Source organism: Colius striatus, chromosome 14, assembly GCF_028858725.1.
Source record: "Colius striatus isolate bColStr4 chromosome 14, bColStr4.1.hap1, whole genome shotgun sequence".
NCBI lineage: Eukaryota > Metazoa > Chordata > Aves > Coliiformes > Coliidae > Colius > Colius striatus.
The window spans coordinates 12,603,111-12,624,907 of record NC_084772.1 but is presented as its reverse complement, the minus strand read 5'-3'; the positions used below and the strand labels follow the sequence as shown (position 1 = coordinate 12,624,907).

The window sequence follows — 21,797 nt, the reverse complement described above, 5'->3', positions numbered from 1 at the left end:
TGGTTGTAGCTAATCTATTTTAAATAAATACTTGTAAGCAGTGTGCATTATTAACACAATGAGATAAGTCTGTGCTCATGGGCTTTTCTGCCAGTCAGCTTCCGAGACATGAATAAAACCACAGAAACCCTCCGGTCTGCAAAGTGTCTGACAAGTGTTTACATGTTAACATTCATTAGAAGACTCAGTCAAGCAATTCATGCTTGATTAATTGATTATCCCATAGTGACAGTTCATTTTTTGAAATAGCTGCCAACCTGAGCGGGAGCAGGACAGTCAGACCAACGACAAAGGACATTGATGGACGAACACTAGACTTATTGAACAGCGCTAGAGTGACAGACCGGTATCTACACAGTTTGATCAATGCCTCAAAGACATGGCAACAGTATAAAGTCTGTTTATTTCTTTTCTGTGCATTTATGAATTGTTAATGCAGTCGATACATATTAGCTTCATTTGTTGTTTAGTTAAAATGCAATTTGAATTTTCCAAGTTAAGAGTTGCCTTAATATCGGGTTTTGTACAGCAAAATTGATGAGTCCTTACAGATTTATAAGGTTTTATTGATGGCTAAAAAGCCAAGCATAATTTCCGACTTTGTTTATTCCAGCATTACAGAATTAGTAAGAGTTGACATTGCAGGGCTTATTGAATAAATTCATTTCCTTGGCAGTGTGTGCATTTTGAATTTTCTTGAGTTAAGCCAGAAAAAGTGGATGCATCAGCACAAGTTAGTAAATAGCAACTGCACTGCAAGAGGATTTCAAGCTAGAGCAATGCAAGGCAGAAGCTCTAAACCACAGCAAATTATCCACAGACCGTAAATGTCTTGGAACAGATCATCCCTTGCCTAGTGGTACTGAAGTCCATTGAATTACCCAGGAGACAGGTTTGGCCCAATATTAATTCACAGCAGATGTTTGGCTAACTAATTATTTGAAAGAGCTTGAGCGTATTGCGATATAATTACCTGATATTGCAGTGTACTGCTTGCTGAGCTTGTTTTTGTCTTATTCTTGCGGTAGAAACAATAATGCAAACGTCACGGTGTAAGTTTTCTGAATGATCACTTGGTTTGTGAGTATAAAGAAACAAGAATCCCAAATCATTAAATGCTGCAGCTTACAAGTGAAGTCAGAAACTAACAGACAATAGGCAGATGGTATTTTGAGCTTTGATGAGACAAATATTCAGAGAACAGCACTTCTCCCATCAGTCACCTCCATTCCTCTCCCTCCTCAGTATCCTCTTTCCTCACACATTGCACATATAGAGTGACATGGCAGGACCATGCTGATGCAGAAAAGGTGATTCTTAGTTCCTTCTGGATCCCTTGCTACTGGGAAGCTGCCCAGCAAAGCTGCTGTAGCTCACATCTTTCTCGAGAGCCCTGCCTAAAGACTTGAGCTTGTTCTCCTAAAGTCGATAAGAGTTACCACTGAATTCAGTTGCAATTTCCACTACCATTGGTGTTGCCTTGTGAATTCTGAGAAGATATCTTGAACTCATCCCAAAGGTTGATGATTTGAGAAAGAGATTGTAGGGAAGAGTTTTCACAATGCATCTCAGTTTTTGCACCAACATATCACATATTTCTGCTCTGTTTGAACCCATCGATGTCTGGTCTTTGTATTCCCTGAAGTTCTAACCATGCCAACACCATGAGCTGCTCTGGACATGACTGTGATGCTGCAAACAAATTCAAATGAAGAACAGAGGGAGGCATCATGCTACATGTCTTCTGAATTGTGAGATGGTTTGGGAGTCACAGAAGGAAAACTTTATGAAGATAAATTAAAAAGATTGGGCTTCTTTGCCAAAGTAGAAGGTGCTTCATAAGAAATGTGAGTTCTCCTGCGTTAGGGCATAACTTATCTTTAATATTAAAGAAATTTAACCTGATAGTAGTTTATTCCATAGTATTTTCCTCTAAATTATATCATACTGTCCATTACTAAAAACAGGATATTTTAATGGATAGATGGGCTGCTGCTCTGAGCCATTGTGGCAATTCCTATGCTCCTATTAGCAGAGGCTACTGCCATTTCAGTGACAATTAGCAGGCAAATCCTATTACAGGAATAAGTTCGCCTAATCCTCAACTTTGGTACATGCTTTTCACTATGATAGGTGTTTAATTATAAAGCTTCTGCAGGCTACAGTACTATGCAAAAAATCCAGGAAATACAGAAATTGTTTTAGAAAATTTCACTTAAAAATGCCAAGTTGGACATCTGCTACTTCAAACTTATTACTCTAACCCTTTTAATTGGCATAACTACTCTTCTGTGCTGTTCAGAGTAGCATTTTACAACTTGTGGTAATGTAGGAAAGCCAGCAAGGTCTGAAGTGTCACTAGCAATTTTCCTCTCTACTGCATTTTTAACTTGTTTACAAAGGTAGAAAGCAAGGAAAAGATACTTGGAGAGAGCCCACCAGGTACATTATCCACTCAGTAGTTTGATCCTTTTAAACTTGTTCATTAGGTGTAGAAAACAGAGAGAAACATTGCAGGAGTGAATGACAGAGAGCCTGGTTGCACACAGTAATGCATTCAGCCATTAAACAGCCCACCACTGGGGTCCAAAACCTGTTCTCTGGGTATTGCAGCTCGGTGCATGCTGAACAGTGTGACAGTTACTCAGCAATGAGGAAATCCAGGTTTTGTGTAATAGTAGGTACTGTCTTGAGGCTTCTTTGTTTTTCTTCTGTCTGTCTTTCTAATAGAAAAAGGGCTAACTCCAAGAAATGTGAAATCTTAACGAAAAAAAAAGATGACTTAAGGGCAACCTATACTTTCCATTTAATTGGACCATAGAACAATTTCCATGAAGGATGATGATAATGTGTTAAAAGACTCCCACTCTTGCATAAACTGTCTTTCAACATGTGTAGTTTGCATAATAAATCTTGTGCTTTTGTCCCATGTATATTTAACTAGCTCCTCTTTATGTGACTTTCTGCTCTTCAGTATTTGCAGAGTATTTAGTGCTAGCTCAAACCTGCTACCTGTAGAGTTACCAGTGAAACAGTAGGAGATTGAGGTGTTTTGTCGTTGTTGCCTTGGAAGATGCCACCTAACAATCTACTTTAAAATCTTGATCAAGCAAGGAGAATTTGGTCTTGAAGGCTGCACCATAATATCAGATTAGTGTAACGTTACTAAGGACTGTCACTATCAATGCATTTTGAAATCATTATCATTTCTGTTTCACAGAGATAGAATAACTGCTGTGACTCTCTGTTCCCATGATATACGTGCTATTCCCAGTCTTTTACTGTACTTAATAGTTCACAATAACTTAATTGTGAGATGGGGACTCAGACTGCTGAAGGTGCACTGTCTTAGGCTGATGCTCTTTCCAGTGACCAGTTAGATGTCAATTACAACAATGAAACAAAGCAACTAACAATCCTTCAAAAATCATCATTATCCTTTTCTACAAAGAGATATTTATTTTTTAGCAACCTGCATTACTCAGTTATTCACAGAATAACACAGAATCACAGAATCTTTTCCCTTTTCCCTTCACTCGTTTCCCTTCTCCTTCCAGAGTCCAGGATACACTTTTTCAGTAGCTCTTTCAATTACAAGCGTTAGTATTATGATTCTTTGTCATGCTTTGTATTTCGTTATCCCAAGACTCTAAATCTTTTCCTTTTCTCTTCTGTATTATCTTTAACATCTTTCTAACAAAAGTGCTGCAAAAGCTATTGGAGAAAGATCAGTCTGTCTGACAACATCATTCTTTGCAGCATGGTAGATTTTGAATAGAGGCTACCAGCTCTGTTATATGAAGTAGCATTCTTTTTAACAAAGGAAGATAAGCATCAGAAGCATCTGGGGAAAACCTCTGATTCAAAGTACTGCACTGTGAATATGAATTTTAACCAGTATAAGAAAAAAAGCATCGTATCATCTTTAGAAAGCTGAGTTCAACTCTATTGAAGCACAGAGGCTAAAGGAACTGATAAGTACTTGGGACACAATTCAAAGCAAGTCAATGGAAAAGTTCCCAGTGACTTCAATGGTCTTTGAATCAGGTTTTCTAAATCTATTTTTGAAGCACTCCTGTCCATGAATCTTCACCTGCATTAGAAGCTGACATAATTGTTGAGGAAATTAGCTATTTATATGTATGAGTGGATAAAGCAATCCTAGAAGGATCCATGTGCCCAAAGCACTACAAGGTTGAAAGCAGAGGTGGTGTTGGAACTTGCTGAGACTGAGCCTTTGGGTGTCGAAGTGTAAAGGCTCTAGCTTGCTTGTAGGAATGTAAGATACCATCCCTGTCCAGTCATGCTCAATTCCACAAGGGCTTGTGCTGTTATATGGGCAGAGGGACAGTGGCTGAACTGAACTGCAGCTTGAAGGATGAGGTTTTCAGCAGCTGTAGCAGAGGCTACATGCATTTCTTCTGTAATTGAGAAGCTGAATTTCAAACCAAACTGGTGACTGAAGCTTCGTTTTTTTTTCCTCAGATATACATTTCCCTTTCTGTTGTTTTGGATATATAAATAAAAGTTAGAAGAAGAAAGATTTACATTTTCAAGGAGGCTTAAATGTGATTGCCATGAATGGCTGGAGTGCATCTAATGCACTGCTTCTCTGTGTCTGGCCCCCATGGAATTGTACACAGCACTGCTCACTCCTAGTGTGATGGATAAACAGTATAGGTAACCATAGGGAGGGGAAAAGAAGAGCTACATGAAGAGTTATCCTCCAAAGTTCTCCAAATAAAGACATAACAAATATTGAGTGGCTTCTGAAGAAATGTGGCACTGGGGATTTTTTTTCCCTTTGCATCTGAGTAAGGCTGCAAAAAGGGCCATTAAGCTGGCACATTTACTGCTGACTGCTCCTGCGCTGGCCCAGTGAGACAATGCAACCGCGCAGCTGTTTGGTTATTTGTATCTGGTATGGAACATTCCTAATGTTACACACCCACAAAGGACTGTGTTTTACTTCAGTCTCCTTTTGGAGAGATCATTTCTGTTTTGTAGTTCAAACCAAATGCAGAGCTTTAGGTGCACTTCAGGTGCTTACATCCTTAAAAATTAGTTTCAACCTTAAGTCTACGAGCCTCTAAAATCACTCTGTGTACATACGGACCTCTTTATATTGAGTTTTGCTAGGTGGAAGCTTCCTTTCCTTAACTTTTTTTTTTGTTTACCTTTTAGTTACCTTAAAATCTATGGACTTCACGGGGTCCACAGAGCACACTTATTGACAGCTACTGCACTGAAGGGATTGTGGAGAGGCAGAAACAGGGATGCCAGAGCTGTGCTCACAGATCAGCTCCAGAGCTTCTCAGCGTACAACATCTGGGCTGATATTCCAAAAGTAAAGTTGACAAATGTGCCTATGAGGGAGCTGTACAAGACTGTTTAGGCATTGCTGGGGAGAAATCCCTATACTGCATCTTCAGACTGTAGGTATACAATATTTCTAGCTAGAAGCTGCTGAATTTTTTAAGATTTAATTCCCATGGTTTGTACTGGTTGCATGGTAATGGTTTGTTGTGGGAAACAGTGTCTACCAAAACTCTGTGTAACAGATATGGTGCATCATTTTGTTTGCCATGTCCAACAGAAAAGAAGCTGTCATTATTTTTAATTTTACTGCCTTTAAACAACCTTCCCAAATGCTAATTTCCTTAAAAGACATTCTTGAGTAATTTTAAATAGGCTAACACAAACAGCATGTAATTTGCAGTTTTGCTTTCTTTTTTGTAGCACCCGAGCTACACTTTTTTTTTTCATAGTAAAATTGACATCTAATTTACAACCCATATTATTCTAATCACAGTAACCACTTTCACTTTGCATGCTGCCTAATCATGCTTTCACATTATTCAAAACCAGTTTATATCTGGTGAACTTCTGATATTTTTTTCTTTAGTTTCTGACAGTTATTAAATTGTCTTGTTAACATGGATCATTTGATTTTATATCAGATTAAACTGCGGTCTCGATGGCTCATTTTTGCAATGTGCTGTGTTGACAGAACGGTATGGAGGATTTGAATGGATATATATCTTATTAAATGAAAGTTTCATTAGCATATCACGTTAATACTTTTTTCAGTTCAATACATTTGTGTGGTACTTAAAAAACTATTAGCTTCTCTATAAAGCTTTGGATAAACATTTTGAAGTTGTTTGTTGGGAGTTCATTTTGTTTCCCTATATGCCTGTATGCAGCCATTTGCTTTTGGCTTTTGAAAATAGGCACCAATGTGAAGGTGCTTCCTCAGCAGCAGTGCAGTGGTTGGCACGTTGTCCTGCAACATAGGCTAGGGCTGTTGGGCTTGGGGATGGGTTTTTTGGTATACATGTTCAATGAAAAAAAAAGACATTCTTTGGCTGTAGTTATTTTGTTTAGGACTAGAATGCTTCAGGAAGGGATTATATCTTTACCTTAATAAAATTCTCTAACTAAAAATAAGTCACATTTTTAAAATCTCTCACTTCATATCATGTGGGTCCCCAAAAGACCTCTTCATTGCTCCTGTGTGATGGAAAGCAGAGATAAGAGCTCAATACAGCAGGATAGCAAATTGTATCTAATGCCACGTCTAGAAGAAAGCAATGGTTTACTTTATAAGTATCAGATTTCCATTGAAATGCCACTTAATAAGACTACGTCAATACTTTGAATTGGTAGCTAAACGAAAAACAGTTAGGAAAAAGCATAAATTGAGATTTCTTTCTTTTGCTTTTCCTGCTGCAATGTTGCTTACTTTCAGTGTGGATCATTTTGTTTCATCCAGAATCTTTCATTCCATTTTGGGATGTGTTTTAACCTTTATTCTTTCTTTTTTCTTTTTACTTCCTCATGAAATAAAACATTGCAAAAATTACATTTCAAATATATTCAGCTAGAAGGATAATTTTTAGCTGAGACCACACTTTTCAAGTTACCTATTTGAAGGATGTCTTATTTGGAAATGGTGAGGAAGCTTTCCCTGGACTACAAAAAGCATGATCAGGTGGCACTGTCCAAGGGTATTGATTGAATATATGCTGTAGTGCTGGTAGATAAGCTTGAGTGGTATTTGTTTTAAACTCTGATTTATCAGGACCAGCCAGTGACACGAGCTATTTGGCATTTACACATGGCAGTCATGATACAGCCTGGCTGGGTAACTGCTAACTGCAAAAGTTCTACAGTTTTTGATCACTCATTTTTTTTAAACCAAGCTGCAATGTCTTAAGTCTAGGAAAGGTAAAAAATAAAACTATGAAAGCTTTTTTTCCCCTTAGTATAAATAACCTACAAGAGAGATTTAATTTGAAGAAATATTTTGTATTACCTTCACCACCCCTGAGAATCCTGCTGGTATTGGTTGTCTTGTCAAGTTGTATTTGACGCTGTCACCACAGTTGCCCACTGTGAGGATGGAGAGACTTCCACTCTGCTTTTATTACTGCTTCTACATTCAGGGATAATGCTCCTATCATCTTTAGGACCCAATCTTGCCTAGAGAATTGTGCAATTATTAAGCCTGTTGCAGAGAAAAGGAACCAGCTAAATCAATCTGCTCTCTTCAATGCACTCTTCAGGCACTATCTGGCGATGCTGCTAAGGGAGAGGGGTATTTTTGCTCCAAAAATTAAAATAACACAGATAGATACTAAAGATTTAAAACATAGTTTCCTGCCTGACCTGGTCACCAGCCCTTGGTGGCTCAGAGCCACTGGGTCTGGCTTTGGCTGGACAGGCTTTCACTAGCCTTATGCCGTGATGTAGTGTGAGCTGCCCAGGACGAAACATCATGGCAATGTGAACACTGTGCTGAATGCTGTGTTACAACATCTTTATGCCATGGTGTTTTCTGCCCATGATAATTGGACTGTGTTGCTTTTCAGCTCGCTGTGGGACACTGGTTTGTTTGTTTGTGGCAGCAGCCCTAACAGAAGTGGATGGTCGTTTCTACCCCATGACTGAAATCTACTGTTTAGAGTTAGCTTTGACTGTGAAGTCTATACTTACCAGTCTATACCAATTTTGTCCTCCTTGTGACAAGAACATTATCAGAGAAATGACTTGTGGATTGTCCCACTGTGTATAAAAAACCCACTTGGCTCTCCACACGTGGGTTCCCACTGCGCTTACAGGTGCCCTGTGTCTGAGCCATAGCTGTGGAGAAGAGGGACACAGCAACCCAAATTACAGCCGTGCAGTCAAGAACTCTTTTTTTTTTGGTGAAATTCTTGCCTGTAAACATTTTAGTTTGCTAGATAAAAGAAACAGGGACAGATTCACGCAACTAGGCTAAGAAAATGCAGTCATTGCATGCAACAGATCTGAATACTTCATTTAGAGAGCAAAGTCAAAGCCAGGAAACAGAATGGCCTTTTCCCAAGGTAAGCCTCTAATTCTGGGTACCTCCTCCTTTGAGACAGGAGGTGGTAAATATTTTCCTGCTATCAAGGCCACTGTTGCTTTGCTTGCTTCTGAGTCCTCTAGATGACTACAAGAAGATGGTTTGTCTTGCTAATTAGAGCTGCTCTCGTAGCAAATAAGGTTTCTCTTGGAATATTAACAATTTGTCCTTCGCTTGAATGTTTTTACAGCGTCAATGGTTGGTTGCTAAAAGGATAGAAACCCAGAATCTTTTAATTAATGAATTTAAAAATATGAATAATTCCTGAAATGCTGTCTCATCAGTTCTTTGTGAAACATCTATAATTATAATCAAATGACTATCTGTTTGTGGTGGCATGAAGGGCTCCGATCGAAGCGGCTAAATGCTGTAAAAATGCCTACAAATGCATTCACCCTTCTGAACTCGGTTGGAGCCAGCGTTTGACTCACACTCCCTAATTTGAGGAATCTGAAATCTAATTAACATTAAATTGCAACAAAAAGAGACAAAGATCAAGGGACAGAAGGATGCCTTTGCTACTCAAGCTAGGGACAGGGATGGAAGCAGCATGCTTGGATGAGGGAGGTGAGGAAGTGTGCTGTCTGATGTGTCTCTGCAAGGGAGGCTGCAGGCGCCTCAGTCCTGCTCCCCAGGCTGCATCACGAGACATAAACCATTGTTTTTTCCACTACCCAACAAGATAAGTAAATAACTAAAAAAATACAGTGAGGCTGATGCTGTAGAAGTTTCTCCCCAGAGCCCAAAGTAAAAGCGGCAGGAAGCTCTGAGATGACAGCTGTATGTGGTGAGAGCACCACTGCTGATCTGCTCAAAATCATTCACAGCAGAAGCAAAATCTTCTTCACACTTGGGAGGGACTGCGGTGATGGCACATCCAAGACTAATGTGAAGGGTAAATCAAGTACAATTCACCCTTTGAAGCTGAAAGGGAGAAATGTAAAATTTGCTGGTTGGTGTGTTGATACTGTAGGTCTGTGATTTCATGAAGGGAAAAACTGAACTCCTTTTAGGAGCTGTATCCTTGGCTTATTAACTTGCTTTATGTGTTGTCCAATTTCAGAGGGGGAAAGGCTGCATTTGTCTGTGAGTGTTATTATTTCAGGAGTTGTCGTAGTTAATTATTATCTACTGAAACATCACCTAGGAGATACTCTTTCTCTGTCATGCAGCTTGATACTTCGTGCAGTAAAAGGTAACTCTTCCATACTTCATTAAATTATGTTATGGTGAACTTATCTCCACTGGGTCTTAATTAAGAAGTGAAAGCCAGTGCCTTTAGAGGAAAAGGCAGAGAACAATCAGAATATACTGAATATGTAATTTCATCTTTGGAAACAAGTAAGAGGAAAAATATGGTATGCAAAAGTATAGATAGACATTAGGAATGAGTTATGTCTCAAAGATTTGTATATGGAAATATAATATATAATCACTATTGTTTGTTAGGAGTATTTAGTGCTTTTAAAAATTTAAGGTCATTAACTACTCTAAATTTGCTGTAGAAAATATTCATTTTCCTTACTACTTCTCTTGTCTCCATTTTAATCTTGTCTCCATTCCCCTGGGAACTGCAGTCATACTGATGCTGGGACCATTGTCTATTAACATGAATTATAAAACTGCAGTAAATTTTCTGTTCCATTCTGATTTAATTAAACCTTTTGGTTTTAATAATATCTCTTTATTTTCCTTTTAAAAAGTGTTTAAAGTATATAGCAGAACTGATCTCTCTGGATGTTTTTCCTACAAAAGAATCCTCTAAGCTCCTTTCATTAAATAATTTCAAATGTGAAGAACAGAAAAGGAAATTATCTCAACTTTTTTTTTCTCAGACCTCATTTCCTACCATTATTTTTTGTGTTCTGCACACATCTTTTGTTTCTGTTTCACTCCCATTTATGTGCTTTTCTTTTCTAGTGCTGTTGTTAAATGGTTTGCTAAGGTCTTTTGATTTTTCTCCTCCAAAATATAAATAATCCCAAGAAGCATTCTGCAGGTATTGGTGAAAGATGCTACTGGAACCAGTAGTGATACAGCTGGTTTAACATGCAGCACTGAACACATCATAAATATATAGGTGTTAAACAATAACTGACTTTGTACATTCCTGAGTAACTTAATTTCCTTCAATAGCATGAACATGGGCAACTCATAAATGCAGAGTAATTGGAATTTTAATTAGGTTGTGACTTAAGGATGCCGGTTTACAAGGTAATAACATCTCTTGAGCTAAATGAATGGAAGGGCAGGTTTCAATTTAACAGCTTATAAAAAACCAGTCAATTGGCTTCCACCATTAATCTTGGCTGTTCACAGCATCTAACTGAACTTGATGGATGAGGTGCTGATGTTTGTTTCAGGCATGTGAATGGTATCCCAGCACTGCTTAAGTTCTCACCAAAGTCTTTATGATGAATTTTAAACAATGACAGTGAACTACATTAAAGTCTTGATGAGTACAGATTTGTTTTGCTATGGCATAAAATTCATGCTATCTACCTGCAGGTGTATATATTTACTTTTGTGACTGTAAGAATACATGCTTTTACATTTGTTTACAATGGAGTAGTGAGAGGAATTTGTTTTCTTGAATGAGATAAGTATTATCATGTTTTTCCTAGCAGCTGCATGCACAATTAGGGGGACCCAATTAAAGCTGCATTGAGCTCACACAGAGCAGCAGTGATTGCTGTCTGCAATTTCTCCTGTGGTTTGACTTGCAGGCATTAGGCTGTGCAGAACTTTATTAACAAATAAAGTCAAGTCAAACAAGTCAAGAGAAAAAGCGACAATTTGGAATTTGGTATGTAGGATTTTGGCCACTGTGTACTGCCTACAGCTTGAAAAAAGGAGTCTCCTCTTCTATTACTCTCAAATAGCCACTGGGCAAATGACCTCTTTCCTCTATATAGGCTTGTGCTTTCTGTCCTCTTGGCCACAAGAATATTTGTGTGTGTCCTCTGTTTCCACATCAGCCACTCTGCAGTGGGTGCAGACCATCCAAAGACTCCTATGAATGCAAGCCTAAAATAATTCTGAAGCCAAATAAATATATTTTTGTCATCCCAAGCACTATCTGTGCCATTGTTACAGAAGGCTCAGCACTGCTAAATGGTAAATGAAATAGAATAGAGAAGGAACAGAGCACTGCAGTACAGATGCCTTCTTGAAGGGTGGCGAATTTCATTCCCAACCTCCTTTTTTTCCCTCCTCCTGAGGCTGTTCAGTTCCCACTGCTCCATTAAGGGACTTGCTATCCACCAGTTTCCTCCCAGCCCACGTAACTCTTCTTGTGTATGTGCATACACACTCAGCGGGCAGCATGTTTCACTTCCATGGTCTAGGGATACCCACGGTCTGTAAACACCGGTATCTTAGCATTTGTGCTACAAAGAGCTAAACATCAGACACCCAGTCCCTTGCAAAGAGTTTTAAAGGAAAATCTGTGGCTTCCAACTAAAAAGCAGGAAGAGAAGCCCCAAAACACTTGATTTCTGTAGGTATGAAGAGCCAGTGACTGTTCAGTAATTCTGAAAAAAGAGAGAAAGAGCATGTCTGAATTACCCAAATGTGCAGAAGCGGCAATGGAAGAAGGGCCTGACTGGAGTATGTTCCCCCTTAATCACCACATAGATCTCCTCAAGTGGCTGCAACCAAAAAGGGACAAAGATGGGACAAGATTCAGAATATTATGATTCTCAGGCAGCAGAGCACTCCAGGTATCAGAGCAGAGCTAACAGAGAAGGGACTTAGTTGATACTGAAGTGCTTTTCTGCACTGATGCTATGAGCTAGCATCTTGCAGGATAGGGCCTGTACAGAATAAGATTAAAATTAATTAATCACCTTGCATATGTCAAGTGGTGACAGATCCAAAACCAGTCACTTACTTTCAAGAATAGATAGATCATTCATTTGGAGAAAATTATAAAGATGTTCACAAGAAGTTGCTCTTGTGTGAGGCCTATACAAGACCAATTATTTGGCTTTTTATGCTCTCTTGACTATGCTAAAGCAGTAGTTAACTGCCAGTTTTGATGCTGATACACAAAGTGAGCCATAATAGAGAAGAAAGCCACCTTTAATTTCAAGCTCCACTAGAATCATGAAAGGAAAATTAATGTTTACTAAAGGAAAAAGGATGATCTTGTTGGAGAGAGGAAGTTTTGGTTAAGCTTTTTGGAGGTTAATGACTTTGAGAATTGGAAACATACATTCCAAAATACTTTTAAATTGGCATAAACTTCAGAGAATCCAGAAACTTACCTAAGCTCCTCAATATGCTATCAAGTTTTAAAAATCAAGCAAACTGAATGATAGCTGACATATGGAAGGAGGCTTTCTAGTACTGACACATTTTCTCTGAAAAATTCAATATGGCTTTATATTTAGAATAAATGTTTTGAGGTGAAATGAAAGTCTGCTGATGAACTTTTGCACATTTCTGTAATGCCTCTGCAAATTTCCAAGGCAATCTGACAAGCATCCAGGCTTGTTCCATAGGAGTATGCTTTCATAAAGCTGCCACTCTGAGAATCTTCTGACGCATCACACTGCAGCTGAGTTTTGCCTGTGCTGTGTTGCCAAGCACCATAAACGAATGCAGCTCTGAGATGGCAGGTCACTTTTTATTTTGCCAGATACAACAAAGAAGTGTCAACCTCTGACAGTTTTTAAAAGCAGGCTTTAAAAGAAATATCAAACCTTTTTTTTTAACCAGTCAGTAACTGAGAAGAGATGCTCACAGAAAAAGAGAAGATAAAGAAATTTGTGGAAGTGGAAGCTGCCCTATGCGAGTGATTTAGCACTACATCACTCTGGTTTTATGCTGATAAATATATTTGGGAATAGGTGACACGGACTTCATGCCATCAAATAAATGAGCAGTGGATCTGGTTCGGTCATCTGATGTGTGTGTGCACCACTGCACTGAGGTTATAATTGCTGCTGGTAATGCACTGGATTTTGTGGTAATGTCCCTGTTAATATGGTTTGATCTTGCATTTTTGTTGTTAGATCTTTCAGTTCTTAGGTACCTTGAATCCCCTGCAGAGAACTCCTTTTATAATAGGAAATGGAAACATTTAGCAGGTGAGTTGCCGACTCAAAACAGTACAGCACAATCTATGAGCAGTAGGGCAGGACAGGAAAAAACCACAGCAGCTTGAGCACAATCCCAAAGTCCATCACTGAAGTGCTCTGACTTTGGTGAAGGACTTGTTGATGGTTGACAGGAAGTGCTGGTCCTATAAACGCTGGCCTGTGATGCTATAGCTTGAGAGCTGTTTTTCCTTAATGGACTTTGGGCTAAAACATGTTAACAGAAACTGTAAAAAAAAGAAGTGGGAAAAAAAAGAAGTGGTAGGCTCTCAATATGATGTCATAAATAAATGCTGCATTTTTCATAAGACTGCCAAGGATATGGCACAGTCATGAAAGCAGGGAAATAGCACTGTAGGAGACAATGTCTATATATTACCTCCAATAAAACAGCTTATACGGGATTGCTTTCAGCACTAGACTGCATTTCTTTTGAATAGGTTTGCATTGGCAGTGTGGTGTAGGTTTTTCTTTGTAACCATCTGGACAGTGTTTGATCCCCCTACAGCAGTAGACTGATGAAATAATTGCCAGTACTTCTTTCAGTGTGAAAAATAGCCAGGTTCACATTCACTGTCAGTCTAAACCACAACCATTTCAAGCAACAGAAATGGGGATATCATACTCTTAAGGCAACATTTCCCTTCTAAGTCCCTTGCCTCAGCAGACAAAGGAGATCAATCTTCTTCTTTTGTTCCGTATTAGGAACTAGTCTACACACAGGGAAGTCCTTTGCTGAGGAAAGCACAGTTAAAGAAGACACAGAGGATGTGACTACAGAAGGCTCATCCACTCTGAGTTAGTGGAAGCTACTCTTACACATACTATTGAATACAGCTTCTGCTTGAAGAGAGTACTGGCAAACCCACTTGCCTCTGCTAGAGTCATCATTCTTTTGTTTATGATTTCTGCTGATGCTGTCAGTTAAGAAGCAGATTAAACGCCTTCCAGTTTATGAAGAGAAGAAAGTTGCAAATTGTAGGAAAAGTACTTCCAAAATTATATATCAATGCTTGTTCATTTTCAGTTGTATCTATAAAAAGTTTCCAGCAGACAAACAAGCGGTTCATTGTGCACTAGGATAGTATTATGGAAATGTACAGTGAACATGTTGATGTGCACAGGACTGTAATTTGTGAGTAACAAAGTGTATGTGCTCTGAATAAGTAATTAAGAGAATTTCAGTATACTATTGGTATTTGTACTAAGGCTACTACAATATACAATAAGATTTCTGCACTGTGGCTCCTGTGTGCCATCAGGTTAGCAACAGCATTCACACACCAGCCCTTCTGACTTGTCTCTCCTACTTCCCTCTCCTCCCCGTCACACCCTTTCTAAAGCAGAGAATAAAGGACAGTATTATGTTGGAAACGGGTAGATGAGATAAAGACAGCAGTCACTGCAGAATCTCAGGCAGACAAGTTTCAGGCTTGGTTCTATTCATACTTGACTTTCAAATTTTGATGAGTGCAAAGCTATTTCCATTCTGCTCCCTGTTTTCACCCTTTTGGAGCTTTCACAACGTGCATCCTTTGAGATGTATTTTCCACCTTTTCCCAGCTCTCAGACAAGTATGTATCCATATATATTCATCTTAAAAGTTGTAATAGAAAACTCCTACAGGTTTGTGAATTTCGTAACCATTTGGCAAAACCCTATTATTTTTTCCCATGGACTTACCTTACAGGGAGAAATTTGTTACATTAATATAGATGTAGAGGGATATTAATACTTCTTCTAGGTTTTATGTGGCAAAAGCTATTAGAAAAGTAGAATATCCAGTTTGACTGAAGTACACAGAGTATGTGGTCTTAAATATACCTATATACTAGTCCAGCTGCAGATACTGGTGCAACTAGAAAACAGCAGTCCTGATATTAGCACCACCACCTGACCATCTGCTGTTCATGGCCACAGTACTGTCCTCAGCCCATGGACTGACTGGTCTGCAGCTCAGAGTTTTTTTAGGCATTTGAAATCCACCTGAGAGTTGTCAGGATGGATTGCACGCTCTAGACTTTTCCTTGCTGACATTGCTTGTCCACATAAATGCAACTCTCACAAATCCAAGTTCTCCATGCTGTCAGTGATCTCATAAACTGCAGTGGCCCTGGCCAAGACTTTAAAGGTGCTCTTTAAAGGTGCTCATCAGCCCTAACTCTTCTGCTGTAAACCCCAAGAGAGAGGAAGCCTCCTGCTAACCCCAGGGCTGGAAGGGCCCCTTCCCAGTTGATTTTGTGGTTCCAGAATAAATGTAGAGGTGGAGCAGCTGCATATTTAGTTACTGTAAAGTTTTTGCATGTTGACTATCCTATCACAGACAGATTTATACATTCATGAGTCATTAGCATTAGGACAGGGATATATGTATTAAATTTTCTTGTGCACCATATGCAGTTGTGCTTAAATTACCTAAGCCAAATCCTTTACTGTGTCTGTTTAAGAATAATGGAATGATTACTGCAGAAGGCAAGATTTATATCACAGAGTTATGGAATCATAGAATGGTTTGGCTTGGAAGGGCCCTTAAAGAACAACTAGTTCCAAAACCCCTGCCACAGGCAAGGACAGCTGCAGCTAGATCAGGCTGCTCAAAGCCTCATCCAACCTGGCCTGCAACATTTCCAGGGATGGGGCATCCACAACCTCTGGGCAACCTGTTCTAGTGCCTCACCATCCTCATAGGGAAAAAATTGTTACATCTAATCTAAACCTCTTATCTTTTAGTTTGAAGGCATTAGCCCTTGTTCTATTGCTACATGCCCTTATGAAAAGTCCCTCTCTGGCTTTCCTGTAGGTCCCTTTAGGTACTGAAAGGCTGCTATAAGGACTCCCTGGAGCCTTCTGCAACATGAACAACCCCAGCGCTCTCAGCTTGTATTCATAGCAGAGCTCCTCCAGCACTCTGATAATCTTTGTGGCCCTCCTCTGAACTTACTCCAACAGAGCTGTGTCTTTGTGTTGGGGGGCCCTAAAGCTGGATGGACACAGCACTGCAGGTGAGGTCTCAGAGTAGAGCAGAGAGGGTGAATCCTCTCCCTCCATGATGCTTCTTTTGATGTAGTCCTGTTACAACTGGCTTTCAGGGCTGCAAATGCACACTGCCAGGTCACGTTGAGCTTCTCATCAACAACACCCACAAGTCCTTCACCTCAGGGCTTCTCTCAATCCATTCTCTGCCCAGCCTATATTTGTGCTTGGGATTGCCCTGACCTATATGCAGGGGATATATATAATTTTACAGGGAGAAATATTAGAAGAGCATTGTATTTCTGTACGGTGTATGACTACCATTCATACCTTCTCAGCCCACAACCCTGCCTTATCCTGCATTCTCCACAGTAATAACACTCTTAATAGATGCTGAGAAAATGACTGTTGTAAGTGAAGTTATTGTCTCTTTAATGACCTCAGGAATACCTACTGAATTTAATATATTGGCTTGGGAAATCTGTTTTGCCCACCCTAAATAGCTGTCTGTCTTAAATATATCTGCTTAGAGTGATGTGCTTTATATAAATAAAACTACACAGACAGCATGTTTGTCACTCAGCAAAAAAGGCTCTACACCCGCTATCCCGGGCACATATACTTCGTAAGCATTGGTTTCCAACAGATAAATGTAATCAAGGTTTATATGCTCACAGAAGCCAACAGGATGGGATTTTTTCACTCGAAAGATCAGAAGAAAATTGTAACTAATGTTGTGGAAAATTACTTTGATATTGCTTTCTCAGTACAGCATCACAATTAGGTAGCAATGTGAAGCACGGGGAAAGAATAAATGAATAGTAACAAATCAACACAAACAGCTACTGTCAGGAGTACTTTGCTCAGTGAAAGTAATGTAAGCATTACTTAAAGTTTTATGACTGTGGATTTTATACTGGTTTAAGTAGTACATCAAGGTCTCACCATCATGCTTGCTGCAACTAAACCAATCAAGAACAATTTCCGGGACAGGCAGATAAAACTAAAGTACCAAAGTATTTTTATTAATCTTGTTTCATAAGTTGTACTACCTTAAATTAAAGATGACTGAATGTACTAACAATGAAAAATGTCCTTTTGGACAATGCCAAATTCTCCTACACTGCTTTTCAGTGGAAAATAAACGCTACTGATTTTTCTCCAGCCTTCGTGACAAGATTCCAGTGTCTGGCAAAAAGGCTTTACTGCATAGTAACTATTTGGGAAATACAAAAGCAAAGGCTAACCCAATAAAACAATGCAGCATCTGTTGTCCCAAGTACCTTAATGACACAAACATCGGTTCAATTGTATTGCAGGAGCGATCAGACAAGCAAATTACAGCAAGACACAACCTCCATTAGAAACATACCCTTTTTAAGGAGAAACACTTCGAGTGGGGGAAAGGAAAGATCCTTCTCAGCACACCAAAAATGTTGCTTGTGATTGACAGATTTTCACAGGAGACTGCCTAGAGATGAAATATGCCTACTTCTCCTTTTAATGAAATGAATGGATATGTTTTCCTGTGACCTTTAAGCCACCTAATATGTTTTAGTGATAACTCATATCATTTTCAGCAGCAGTAGATGTGAGGAGCTTCTGAGTCCACTGGGAATCGAAAGCACTTAACACACATGAAAATCAGCCAAACAGAAATAAGAGTAATTGTATTGAGCACCTTTTACTCAAGGGTACAGTCTGATTCCTATTAACATAAATAGTAATTGAATGTGAGAATCGAGCAATTGATTACACACCTTTGGCAGTAACAGCATTGTTGGGATGTTCATGTTTTAGCTATGCAGAACGCTACCCACAGCAACTGAGTACATTACAGACTGAGTTTCCCTGCTGGGGGTAGGAGCCCTGTTCAAACTCACTTTTATTTAAATGTGCTTGGGCATCCCCTTCTACAGTTTTATTGCTCTCAAAAATCACTTCACAGTGTACTGCAATCAGCAGTCAGCGTTCAAGAAGTTTGTGGCAGATGGAATCGTGGTACCACAGGCCAGGGTGAGGGACCAGTAATGAAAAAATGGAGAAGAAATTGCACTGGTTTTGAGACACTACTTCTCCTTCAGGAGCAAAGAATTAACTTTTCAATGTAAGCTTACACATTCTTAGATGCATTAGAGTACTGCCTGCATTAGCTGTCCATATGTCTTTCCCCTCACCCCCAGTCTTCTTGAATGTGGCCAGTACTGACAGTTTTAATCTGTAAGCTCTTTTGCATCTAACTATACAAAAACAAATTGCTAAAGCACTGAAGGGACTGGTTAATTCTCTGCTTTACACAACATTGATGATTCATTATTTCTGTAGTTTCAGCTGAATGGCTGCTTTCAAAATTTGTGTGCAGTTGGACTAAATAATAAACATTAAAGTGCAGATTGTTTAGTGACATGGAAATAACCACTTAATAAACCTGGACACAGAAATTAGCACTTAATGTAATTATTTAAGACTTTTCTGTGTTAGGTTTCAGCTCCTTTAAAAATGTTAGTAATACTTCAAACTATACACAGCCGTGTTCATTGTACAAGGAAGGTGCCAATGGAATAGAGTTTTTAGAAGCAGATTTTCAGCCAAAGGAGAGTTTTGGTGCATGTTAGAGCAAATATAGCAACCAAACCTTGGCTCACAGGGACTTTATTATGGGCTGGAGCAATGGCACTGGCATTGGTCAAAGCTCTAAACCAACCTTCATTACAGTCTTAGTAAAAGAGAAAGCAACTCTTACATCAAGAGATGTCAGGCTTTTTCATACTTCTTGCAAGCCCCTCCTTTAAAAGGAATCCACTATTTCAGCCCACAGTTATCACACTGATGTGGTCTTTGTGGCTCCTCACAGTTTAAAGTTTGCAGCAGAGGGAGACGGTGTGTGTACAAATGAAAGCCACAAAAAGTTTAATGGAAATTAAGTGCATTAAAGGAATGCATCCCAAACTACTTTATGCTTCTTGCTTGGCTCATTTTTGCATGTCTTGTTTTGCATCTCTATGACACATTGAACACCACATACAGGCAATGGTAACCTCAAGGGCATGTATTCACAGGAACAGAACTTTTGGCCAAATGCCTCATTTTTGTATTTATAGTGGTAGAGCTGGTAGCAGAAGTCGGTCTCAACTTTAGCAGAAAATCAACTCCATCCAGCTGGACCCTGTGCACCTTGGCAAAGATCCTTGCAAAGACAATTAGTTGGTTCTTGGAACTGTTTTTTAAGCAAACTCCTCGTTTTCTTTTTTTAAAAAAAGGAATTGTCAATGAATTTCAAAATAGCCTTTATTAAAGAACCTACTTCCCTTTGTGGAGGTAAACTCTGTCAAAGTTTTAAAACACATTAAGGGTATAAGTACAAAATGTTGAATATGAAAGAGTGAGCGAGTTAAATAAAAAAAGGAATGCTAACCTGGTGTCTGCTGATGAACTATTTCTTCTGGATCCTGCAGGTGAATGAAGACAACGAGCCCAGCTGCTCCAAACAGCAAGATGAAGGAGAACATACATGTCAGCCTCATAATTATTGTTCTCAGAGCAATCCAGTTCTGACCCAGGAAAAGAACTGCAGGCAATCTCCAGGACAGTCTTCACTCATAGTCTCTTCCTCTCATCTGGAAGTCTGGCATAATATATCTAGAAAAGGTAAAAAAACCAAACCTCTAAAACTTAACATAGAAAGCATTTATTTTTTTCAATGCAGATGTTTACATTTAAGTCCTTGTTTAGACCAAATAACTGACTTCTCTAGTATTTCTTTGGTATGGCTAATTGCAATCATCCAGTAAATTTCTGCCTGACAAGTTTGTCTTTAATTATATGTCACTGATTTTAACATGTTGAAAAGACAATGTAGAATATCGTTAAAAAGCACAGTTTGGGGGAAATGGACATGCCATGACTGCAATTTGCACAGAAACTTCTCTTAGTAGTTTGCTTGCTTCAAGTGAAGCATATGTCATTTTTCACTGGTTAAACAGTATCAACACCACAAAGTTAGGTAATGTAAGGGAAATAATGACAGGAGCTGCACCTTGCATGGTAAACATGGGAACAAGGATGATCAACCCGCTGCTGCCTGCTTCACCCTTGATGAAAACAGTTAAACTAAATCAGGGCACCACAGGTCACTATGCTGACCACTGAGAAAGCTCTGTAGGTGTATTAATTTCCAAGGGAAATACTGGTCATTAGACCTCCTTTTACTGGCTTGTAGCAGACATGAGAAAAGAGAGCTGTCTCTGCAGGAGCAGCAGGGCTCTCCTCCCTGCCTCTCCTCCCTGGGACCTTTCAGCAAGTTTCTAGGCTTGGTTCTGCAAATGCTCACTGCTCATTTTGCACTCACTGTTATATGCAGCCCCAGTAAAATGGCAGTAGCCCCAGATGGGAATGCTGTGTGTCACTCTAAAGCCCTCACCGAGCACAGCTCTAAGGCAAGTACTTCACTTTAAGCCCATGAATAGTCTCACAGGAACCAATGTCCATTCTGGTAAGACGTTAAGAAATGAAAATATGAAAGAACAAGACCCAGAGAGGAAAACTATTAGTGGTGTCATGTGGCTTTATTAATTGAAATAGATTCTTTTGCCACACAGCTATGCTGCTCCTGTGTTTCCAGGACCCCTAAGGAACTGCATTAGAGCACAGACAGTGGAACTGGTTCCCAAAAATGTAACTTTTTCTCATCAGCAAATTACCGAAAACCAGGGCTCAGGCTGGAGATCAGAAACAGGTCACAGGGGTGGCAATCACTTTGCTTTCCTCATATTTCCAATTGTAAATGTGACCTTCTCTAAAGGAAGGTTTTTGAAGGTGGTCTTTGTTTACGAAGGAGATTTTAAGCAGAGGAAGACTCTGTAACGCTAGTTTGCGGGGAGTACAGGTTATGGAAAGATGATGATTCAAAGTTGCTATGCCAATAAAAGCCTTTAAAGATTTTGTTCCCAAAATGCCTGGAATATTTGTTGTCAGGGGCCACTTGTTTGCTTTTCATGGCTTTTCATTTTTTGCAGTGTATTGTTATTCTAAGTTTCTAAAATGCACAAAAGAAGAACACTGGTTTTGCAGTCTGATGAAGTAATTTCTGACTGGTTCTATTATTTAATTCAGCGTGCAAAGCAGCTGGAGCTCCAGGCCAGGAACACTGGTGGATGCTTGTATCTTCGAAATGAATGCAGAGTGCTGAGTTCTCTCTATACAGAGGTGAATTCAGCTTTGTTTTCTGTTAAAATTATGGCAGAAGTTAACCCTGCATTTTTATTACTTTTTTTTCTTAAATCTCTCTCACCTCTTCGAAAGTTTTTCAGCAGTAGCAAAGCCACATCCTA

At 39.3% G+C, this 21,797-nt stretch overlaps 1 protein-coding gene across 1 annotated transcript in view; it reads right to left on the bottom strand.

Annotated features, from left to right (window-relative positions):
* The window catches only part of CHST8 (carbohydrate sulfotransferase 8), a 130,703-nt gene extending 110,712 nt beyond the window's left edge, over nt 1–19,991 (bottom strand). The window contains exon 1 of the mRNA XM_062007730.1: nt 19,883–19,991. Within this exon, the coding sequence (XP_061863714.1) occupies nt 19,883–19,991 (109 nt within the window). The remainder of the gene's footprint in view (nt 1–19,882) is intronic.
* Nucleotides 19,992–21,797: the final 1,806 nt, after the last annotated feature.